Source organism: Magnolia sinica, chromosome 5, assembly GCF_029962835.1.
Source record: "Magnolia sinica isolate HGM2019 chromosome 5, MsV1, whole genome shotgun sequence".
In the NCBI taxonomy this organism is placed as follows: domain Eukaryota; kingdom Viridiplantae; phylum Streptophyta; class Magnoliopsida; order Magnoliales; family Magnoliaceae; genus Magnolia; species Magnolia sinica.
This window is the reverse complement of record NC_080577.1, coordinates 84838351-84848828: the sequence shown is the minus strand read 5'-3', so window position 1 is coordinate 84848828 and position 10478 is coordinate 84838351. Positions and strand designations below refer to the sequence as shown.

At 40.0% G+C, this 10478-nt stretch overlaps 1 protein-coding gene across 1 annotated transcript; it reads right to left on the bottom strand.

Moving 5' to 3' along the window:
* Positions 1-2900: 2900 nt before the first annotated feature.
* On the bottom strand, positions 2901-7541 carry LOC131247086 (26S proteasome non-ATPase regulatory subunit 6-like). Its single transcript, XM_058247526.1, has 7 exons — positions 7464-7541; positions 5443-5592; positions 5210-5355; positions 4891-5110; positions 4706-4814; positions 3684-3852; positions 2901-3303 (listed from the first exon to the last, which is right to left on the bottom strand). Exons 1-7 carry the CDS (start codon positions 7539-7541, stop codon positions 3129-3131), a joined length of 1047 nt encoding a protein of 348 aa, XP_058103509.1. The 3' UTR covers positions 2901-3128.
* Positions 7542-10478: the final 2937 nt, after the last annotated feature.

The window sequence follows — 10478 nt, the reverse complement described above, 5'->3', positions numbered from 1 at the left end:
GGTAAATGAAGCATTGCCACGTGGCCTAAAGAACGGCCACATTTATGAGGGGTCATATGTTGCTTTCACCTTTTACTATAGGTAAAGCGACGTGGGGGGGCAATGTTGTACCGTATTTTTATATGTTCTCATGAGAGTCAATCGGAGAGGGATGTGTAATTTTATGAAGGTTGCATGATGTATTTGAGATCAATAAGGAAGGTTGCGTGGTGTATTTGAGATCAATAAGGAAGCTTATAGCGATTACAAGACAGGTCGGTCCAGAAGGTTAGTCATGCTGAAACGGTTATGGCAATCGTTGGAACATGGGAAGCATACATATGGTCAGTTTACGACTATAAATAATAAGAAATTTAGCAAAATAAGGTATCTTATACCAACCAAACTAAATCAAATCTATCATTTATTTACTTTGTGCTTCTTAGCATTATCTGTCAGTTACATTCTATAGTATAATCGGTATCAATAATCAAGCAGTTAACTTTAGTTGTAATTCTGGTCTATGCTCATACGTTGGATTTAGTTCGAGTATCAAGCAAGTTTTTTTTATACGGAATATAGAGGTGTAATCTATTTTTAGAGGATGAACCTCACTCTCTAATTATCACCCGATTATCTTAAACAATGCCATGCAAGTGGCTAAATAGGCAACCAAATCTTATTCAATTTTCGTTAGATACGGTCGATTTCAACGTATCTGTCTATCTTGGCACTTGGGGTTATAGTTGTTCAGTTTGAATTGAGCCGCACATTCAATTCTGGCACGCCCACACAAATCACATATCTGCCCATCTTCTCCTCCCTTTTCAAGTGTAAGCGCATGTAAGGCGTGCCTAAGAGCCCTTGCAACCCTAATCTAAGTCACGCATTTTAAGTGTTGCGCATTTTAGGAGCTCTTGCAACCATGACTTATGACGCTTGCCTTTTTAGTGTCGCTCACATGTAAGGCTTGTTTTAGGAACCCTTGCAACCAAGAATCATGTAAGTTGTGCCTTTAAGTGTCAGCCGCATGCAATGCGTGCCTTAGGAGCCCCTAGCAACCAAGACTTATGAAGGGCCCACTGTGATCCATCTGTTGTGCTGAGCCATGTCACGACAAAATATTAAAATCTATGGAAATCTAAGCTTAAAATGGACAATAAAACTGGAAAAGGATGGATTGTCCACCGCAGAACCCTTTCTCCCCTAGTTTCTCCTTGTTCTGTTAAAATATACCAAATGGGGAAAAGGAAACAAAGAAGATAAGATCCATCAGGGCAATGGACACTAGCCGTTGTACATAGAGATGATCCATCAAGAAAAATAGTGGGTTTTTTTTTCTTTAAAAAAAATAAAAAAAAAAAAAATAAATAAATAAATAAAAATTCCTTTCGAGACATTTAGAAGTATCCATCCATCGAGATTTTCAGATTCGTTTCATTTCTAAGGGTTACCAGAGTCGCATTGTCATCTTCTTCTTCCTAACTTTGGGATTATTCCTTCAGGAAGTATTCATATCATTTTCAATTTGTCATAGAAGCCATGGTTAAGTTATCCAGACCGTTGATATGATGAACCCCACCTTGATAGGCAATTGCCCAAAAATCTACCTGATAGGACAACCTAGACCCTTTGATTGCTACTTAGAACTGGAGGATTGCTATGATTTTCTAATCTTGCACGCAATTACCAAAAAACAAAAATAAATAAATAAATATATCTGAGGCATATCAAGGATCATATAATTCCTTCTCCTAATCCAAAGAGTCAGAAGGGGGGAGGTCGGACAAAAAAAAAAAAAAAAAAAAAACAAACCTTCATTTCTAAGTGGGGTTTTTACAGCAAAGATCCTCACGATTCTGATTTTCCCAAAGGGCTTTAACTTTTTCAGTCCCCAACCCATCTTTCTCAAAGGGTGAAATGACCAAAATACTCTTTTGTGTGTAATCAAGCATTTGTTGGGCCTATGCGTTATGTATGACATCCAACCTTTCCAACAGTTACACCACACCATGATAACTAGATGTCCCCAGATCAGGCCAATCCAATCATCAGGCGAACCACGCTGTATAAAACCATGTACATCACCACAACACCTCCAAATTCACATTATTTGCCAGGTTATTTGCCACCTGCACACAGCGCGAGAGCCCTACAATGGCGGACTCAATTTGAAGAAAAACAGATGATGGGCATTTTGGTCATTTCACTCTCCAAAAAGGCATTTCAGGGTTCTAAATTGGTCAAATGCCTTTTTCTTTTAAATCAGATTTCTTGAGGACTTTTATGGTAAAACCCCCATGATAAACTGCTTTCCTCAACAAAGGTACTTGTAAAGAAGGGGCAATCATGCGATGCACCAACAGAGATATCCTTATGCATCAAGGACCCTATAATTCTTCTTGTAGAGATGGATTACATGGTTTCAAGTTACCTTTCTATTAGGAAACCATACCCATTTGTGACAAAGATTACTGACATTTTGAAATCTAATGATATTCTCACAGAAAATTAATCAAATCGGGACTTTCATAATCTCGGATGTTCTTAGTTTCTCACGATGTTATCGCAAAATTATAATGTTATTTATGTGAAAAACATTTAGAAGTGAAGTAATTCATTTTTTTACTATATTTATATTTTGAAAAGTACTGATTAATTTCTAATAAATATGTTTATACTTTACTTTCAGTGAGATTTTCCCAATCTCTCTTGAGAAATGTCAGAATATTAAAATCTCCTGCGAAATTCCCAGGCCAAGAGATTGCCAAGAAAGAGATTAGTCACAATGACTATAGCAATTTTACTTTCTCATTTGTTTTTGTATATATCAGTTAAGGTCACAAGGATGTCGTTTTCTACCTACACGTGATATTTGCCCCTCTGGCCACTGTTTTTATCTACCTTATTGCTTTTCAAACTTAACTTCTGAACCAATATTTTAGCTCGTTCTTAAAAGCCCATGTATTCAAATGTATGATATACATGCATCAGCATTAAATCCAACCTTCTGGGGGAGAAAATTCACTAAAATGTATTAAAGATCACAGAACAAAACAAAACAAACAGCATTTCCTCGGTCCCCCAAAATGTTTCTAGGCAAACTTCTAACTGGAAGCTAATGGTTAAGGGACTAATGGTTTTAAATCTTACAGGTCAATGACACGGGACAGCTTCTGGATCCTGTTTAATAAGAAGTCCCCTTGTTTGATAGTCGCCTGATAAAGAGCATTCTTCGCATCAGGTCTGTTCGTCTCCAAGACACCGGCGACTTTGTCAATCTTGCAATGAAGTTTCCCCGCCGCTATGAAACAAGAAAGTTCCCTGAAAAGGCAAGGCGCAGATAACAGAATAAACTAATCAAATATCCTCCAAGGAAAAATGCACAACAATTAATGTGGCGAAGAAGTTAGGCTCGTCTGGATCTAACCAAAAATCAGTATCGGGTAATCTTTAGGAACCATTCCGCTGTGCATTTGGGGCACAAAAAACACTTTTTCTACCTCAAATTGGTAGCAAGTTTAGAATGCAAACAATAGTGAATTGAGTGGAGTGCATCCTATCTGCCACCAAAAGCATAATCAACCAAATGAACCCTTAAAACTGTTTCCTACTTCAGATCTCTTGATCCTAGAATTCCAGAAACCCCAAATAAACCAATTAGTCTAGTAACTGATGTCCTACACAGATATAATCATACTTACAAATCAATGAAGTCCACAGTCACTCCAAATGCATTTGCCATTGCTTCCATGGTCACGCTTTTATAAGATTCCAGAAACTGACAATAAACTACGGTGCGGACTTCCCTCATGTAATATCTGAAATGGGGCCGTAAATATCGATCTAATTTTACTTGCTCTGTCAAACCAGCTGCATACTATCCAACACAAAAGAATGTTAAACGACTTATAATACCAAATGCACAGCAATTCTCAACTCAGTGATGTTATGTATTAGTAAATAAATCATCATCATCATCTACGCCTTTTATCCCAGCTAATTGGGTTCCCCTACATGAATCCTATTCTGCCATTCCACTCTATCAAGGGCCAAACCTTCAGTTAGACCATAGGTCTTTGGATTGTCATATTTTTCAGATTCATGACGAAGGCTATTGCATAAGTTTGACACTGGCCACCTACTTAATGCAACCACCCTCCTTTATCCAGGCTGGGGACTGGCAATGAGAGCACAAACTCCCACGGGCGCAATGAAATACATAGGTTGATTACAGTCAAGCACCATCTAACAGTCTATTGCATAGGTTTATTACAATCAACAAGTTTGATTGTCTGCTCAGAGTAATTATATCATCCTCCAACCAAAGCTATGAACAGCCTCTTCAAGTATACCAAGGTGGATCCACAGTTCAGTGAACCAGACCATTAATGTGATGGACCGTACAATGAAAATCACCAGATTTCAAGATCCTGGCCATCCAATGTTCCATTGGATGTGGACCATTGCAGCATACTGTTTTTCCAACCATCTATATGCAAGCCACTAACCGAAGGGTCAGGATTGTCCCATCGAAGGGGAACTTTTGGTGCAAGGGCCATCCACAATATCGTATTAACTGTCCTGAATCATGGGCCCAATTGTACCAGCTTACGACATGAGGATCATATAATTACCTGATGACTCAATTATCACCATATAAAAGAGGCAAAACACTTCTTTCTTTGTTTACGACTACTAGACTGTCTACTGATAATGTACTTACAAAATGCTGAAAAGAATGATTTATACTGGCATCCGTAAAGAGAGTTAAGAAACTCTGAGAGATGTGGAATTTTGCCAAGCACCGTCAAGATTTCTGGGGCATCCACCACCTGCCATGTTTTACCATTAGAGATAAATACCCAGCATGAAAAACCAAGACCCCATGGAGTGGAAAAAGCGATATACCTTTTGCTTGAGTGAAACCCTGTCCAGTGATATGATGCTTGTAAGGACTGTGTAGAAAATGAAGGTATCATATGTAAAAAGCTCATAGGTTGTGACGGTAGATATAGAATCCAGAAACAGATCAGCCGCTTTCTTAAAATTTCTGGTAGACATGCAGTACAAGCCTTCATAAACTTTCAAACGATTCTTCCTTTCCCAATCACCTCCCTCCTCGAACAAGCTGCCATTATACACAGACAAGGAACTCAACGTCGAGTTTTACAAACAAAAGATAGTGCCAAAGGCAGCCTTAAAGATTTTCTAAGGTCACATCTCTTACTTCTTAGCTTTATCAATGCTCTTAGAGATGAGATCGAAATCCATATAGAAAAATCCAAGCTGTAAGGTGTAACACACCAAATCCATCTTTTGACCCACAGCAACCGTTTTGCTTTCTGTTAATTTGAGTTGCTCCAGTGCCTTTTCCTGTGGACAACAGCAGTGAGTTAACAAGGTGTCAAAATATTTTCTGTAATTTCTTAAGAAACCAAGGATATCATTCTGAGGTTTTACCTTGTCACTGATTCTAATGTAAAACAAGGATTTGGCCAGATGGGCTTCTCGCACTTCACTTTCCCCCAAGTTCTCCTCTGCATCAGCGATCCTGCAGAAACAGAAACATAGAGAAGTTAACCATGTATAAATGATTAAATGAGGCCCATCCTAGAACAAACTATATAATGCATGCTTAATTACAAAGCTAACTAAATCATGAAGCCCCTACGTTTTCCATTCCAATTCATGTGACCTGGATTATGGGTCATTTGCAATCTGGATAACTATCTTGATGTCATGCAGGGGCACTTTCACACCGGGCTCGAGTGGGGTGGCCTATGGGATACAGGGCCACAGTTAGGGTGGGCGGCCCATGTGAGGCGGGTGACTTGTGTAAGGCAAGACCCATGTGATGTTGGCCCATGTGATGTGGGGCCCATGATGGGGGCTCAGCCGAGGGAAGTGGGCCTAGGCTATGAGATAAAGGGATTGATACGCCATGCTCTATCAGTTTGAGCTTTTAGAGCAAGTGATTAGTTGTCATGCATCAAAATGGTATTAGAGCGAGAGGTCTTGTATTCGAGACTCCTCACCGGGGGTGATTAATGCATAGGCATTTTCACACTGGGCTCGAGTGGGGTGACCTGTGGAATGTGGGGGCATACTCGAGGTGAGCAGCCCATGTGAGGCGGGTGACTCGTGTGAGGTGAGACCCGTGTGATGCGGGCGGTCTATCAGTTCGAGCTTTTAGAGCAAGTGGTTAGTTGTCCTGCATCATGATGCCCCCTAAATTAAGGCTCTTGTTGCCTAATCAGTATATTGAATTTGTAAATAATAGCATTCATCATTTCATACTTAAATTGCAATGACAGTCTGTACATATAACTATATTGCATGATACTTAAGTGTGTCCAGGATTGACCTACATGATCTTAAACCTATCATATCACGTGCAGAAGTAGCAATACTAAATACCCACTCCCGTACCACGTGCTGGAGCTACCATCAATCAAGGTGACCTTGCTTAATTATGAGATATAAACTAAAAAATCGACAGACGTTTAAGAAAATCTGTTCTTTCAGCTCAAGTCAGTCAACTATAGTTCCTTTTTTCTACCAGTAACTAACGGTTTCTAAAGAAGGATTTTCTTGAAGTAATATTAATGTGTGTTTTCATCAATCTTTCACGATTGCACACATCTAAAGCTAAACGTTCAAATGAATGGATAAATAGATGGGAAAAGAAAAAAAAAAAAGGACATCCATGTGTTTACTGTCTTTCAATTTTACCATTAACTGTTGAAAATGGGATGTATTTATTCATCCATGTGTGTGTGTGTGTGTGTGTGTGGGTATCTTTGACGCAACAAGATTCATTCTCATGTTAGCTTGCCAAAATTTTGACAGCGAGCTCCCTACCTGACATCCACCTTCCACCATCCAGTCCTGGGGACAATCAGGTGAAAATGCTGCCAAAATATGCAATCGCTACCAAGCAGAATTGCTCATAACAAGGATGACAGGAAGACTACAAGAGCTTGGATTGAGTTGGTGAGAAGAGTTATGAAAGCTTGTTCACTTACTGCTGGGGTTTTGAAGACGACCGAGAAAACCAACATTGACCCAGTTTATATAGCATAATTTTTTTAGACAAAACCGTTTATATGGCATGATGCATTTCATTATTCTTAATTAACTCTCATGGAACATCTTTGCTTGGGTTTTAGAGGCATCACCTCTGGTGCTCTTGGGCACTAGAGACTGGACACAATGGCTTGGTAGTCAAGGGAGACCAGTGTATCATAGATCCCATTGCTATAGCCATGACCATGTAGGTTCCTAAGTATAACCGTATTCTCATTGGATGGTCATCTCATGTAAGGGGACTAGCTTGGTGTTAGGATAGACAGTCTCCACCCATTGGGGTCAACTTGGTGTCAGATCGCCTCCTTTCCTACCCCACATGATTGTGTAAGTGGAGCCATAGATGATCCCTGTGATTAAGCCTTTGGTCACTAGCAATGCCATGGATCACTTACAAGCATCAAGACTGGGAGACCCATCATGCCCAAACTTGAATAGGCTAGTGAATGCACAGGCTCCATCAAAATCCCCATGACCTAAGGATGTGCAGATGGAGAGGCCCTAACTGACCATAATTTAGCTCTCCTATCAACACTTCTGCATAGCCACTAAAAGTAAGGTGTAGCTAGGTTTCTTCATAAGGGTCCTCGAAGTTCACACGATCCAACAAGGGATCCACTATATCTTCCCGGGACATGAATAGGGTTGTACACGAACCGAGTTAGCTCAGTTAACTCGCTCAACTCAACTCGAAAAAAGCTTGATTTGACTCAGTTCAAAACTGAGTTCGAACCTAGCCGAGTTGATTTTTGGAGCTTGAAAAAATTTCGAGTTGAGTTCGAGCTTGTCCGAGCTCGAATTGAACTCGGATCGAATCAGTTCGGTGACTCAGTTATTTTGATATTGACATTGCTCACCAATCGTTTGATGAAATGACTCAACGAAGTGGTGTTTCAGGTGCATACATTCGTTACAAGATCAACTGGTGGCGAGGAAGGTATGATACGAAACAAATCAGTACAAAAAAAAAAAATTTACATGATAAAACTACCCTTGTATTTTGATTTTGATGCTACCTATCGAGTGTTTGATGAAATGCCTGCAAATTGTTGCTGTTGTTTTGCATACTGAGAAATTGAAGTTGCATTCCATGTGTTTGAGAAAATGTCGTAGACTCGAACTCTGCTCAAACTGGCCTGAGCTGCTGACCGAACTGAGTTGAGCTAGACAGTCAAGCTCGAGGACCGAGCCAAGTTGAGTTCGAGCTAGGGTCAACTACTAACTGAGCCAAGTCAAGTTATGCCAAGCTCGACTTGGTTCAACTCATGTACAGCTCTAGACATGAATAACACATGAATAGGTAGGTGATCTTATGGTTTGGATGGTCCGGCAAGTGATTAAAAGGTCGGTCGGAACCTCTAAGGTATTCAATTTTTTAACCAAAGTTTTTCAATTTTTGATTTTCATTTTTGACCATTGATTTGTTTTAAAACGCACTTAATGGACATCTAATGCTTGAATCTTAAGTGGTTCATACCCCAGGTGGCATGGGCATTGCCTGGGATGATAAACACTGATAGTGAATGGATTCAAACAGTTGGGGTGCATATATTAGACAGGTATATGGACATCATTCACAGTAGGGTACACAGATGTTTTGTAAGGTGGAGCACCATATGCAGTACATCCCACTGCAACCCTAACTCCTATTTAAGATCTTATTCTAGAGAGGGGAGAGAGAGAGCTTCGACGTACACACCTTCCCCCCCCCAAAAGGGATGTCCTAAGCTAGAGCAAAGAGAGAGAGCATCACCACATGTCCACATCTTGTGTGGCCCATCTCACCAATGGCTCAAAAGAGTCGGATCTGGCCATTACTAAGATCTAGACCAAAAGCTCTCCATCCCTTCCACTTGGAATAGATCATCTAGGAGAGACTCCCTTGCTTGGGAGATGATAGCGGCATTCGATCGACGGCTCATCGTCAAGTTTGTCTAATTAAATTAGACTTTTTTTTTTAAGCACGGTCATATCTCAACAATGATCCTAATTAATTGATTGATTGAATTGGATGTTGAAAATCTTTTATTCCGCTGCATTTCTAAAATCCGCCCATTGGATTGGTATCAGATCAATCCCATTCTTTGATGTACATTTGTTTCTGCATTTCTGATCGTGCCGATGGGGTGCGCCTATTCGTAGTGCTGACTAGCCAGATTGTTCCACCTATGATGAGGAATATAACAATTGTTTAAAATTTGTGTGATCTAACATATGGATTGGGAGATCTATCTGTTTCAATTTTACCACACTGCCGATGGTGTAAATTGAAGATTTGATCATTTTAGACACATGGTTGTGGCGGTGATTTAATCCACCAATAATGTGTGGACGTGTACAGCATATTTAATTATGTTGATTGGTGGGTTTTGATGGGTGATGGATGGCTTGGATTTGTTTATTTTAAAATTCCATATTTGTGCGGTATATTAGAGGTGGGTCATTTTAAAACCGTTCTCAGGTTGTATCGTAAGGATTTTATGCTTCTTGATAGTTCCACTAATGTCTAGTGTACTAAACGACCCATAGTAGTCGAGATTATGTTGTACATGCATAGATCTATCTGTTCAAATCTCAAGCCTTCATGAAATCTCCAAGACAGATATCACCAGGAGAATATCAACATGGTGCTTGTTTGGAACGACCACGAGGAGTAGATTCCAACAGTATGCTCAATTTGGAGAGATGGTGGCCCATGCGAGGCCCATGATAACGTCAACAGCTTCTTCCCATCCTTGGGATTTGCGTCTGAAAGGACATTGGTTGGGGAGAGAGGGATGGTGATCCCTAGGCTTTCTCTCTCGTGTTTCCTTATTCCTCACTTCTCTCTCTTTAGATTCCTTAATGCCCGAGTAACTTCTTATTTCAAAATTTCCCATATCCTAGTGAAACAAAAATAGTTCAAATCTGGAAAATCATGATTTTTGGGAAATTTCCAGATTTTGAATTTTTTTAATTAATTTAATTAGCGCAAGTGTCTATGAGGCGATCATGAACATTCATCTTGATGTTGTAATGATGGCCCACTTGTGTGGATAATTTTATTGGACATTCATAGATGGTGAGGCGTGTAGGGCCCACCCACAATTAGTGGGTGATGGCACCATGTGTCCAGCCCTTTGAGACAGTGTGGCCCCCACTCTGTGAGTGTGCTCTCATGATCATGCGATCTAAACTGTTGATTATTGGATTACTGTTGTTCGTGTGGCTACAAGCTTAGCCAAAGCTATGTGATCAATGGATGGAAGATCCAACACTAGATACCATGATTTGTGGATGCCCAATTAGTGTGTTAGAGAAGAATTTCCTTCTTTTTTAGGTATTGATTATGTTAGACCTTGTTCAAAGCTGACACTAGATACGATGATTTGTGGATGCCCAATTAGTGTGTTAGAGAAGAATTTCTTTCT

What these genes read in the sequence shown, in the direction of transcription:
- LOC131247086 (XM_058247526.1), bottom strand. Translation starts at nt 7,541, where the DNA reads ATGGGGATTTTGATGGAGCCTGTGCATTCACTAGCCTATTCAAGTTTG. An exon ending in GTCTCCCAGTCTTGATGCTT is followed by an intron (nt 5,593 to 7,463) that starts GTAAGTGATCCA and finishes AGTTTGTTCTAG; the next exon opens with GATGGGCCTCATTTAATCAT. An exon ending in GGGTTTCACTCAAGCAAAAG is followed by an intron (nt 4,815 to 4,890) that starts GTATATCGCTTT and finishes AAAACATGGCAG; the next exon opens with GTGGTGGATGCCCCAGAAAT.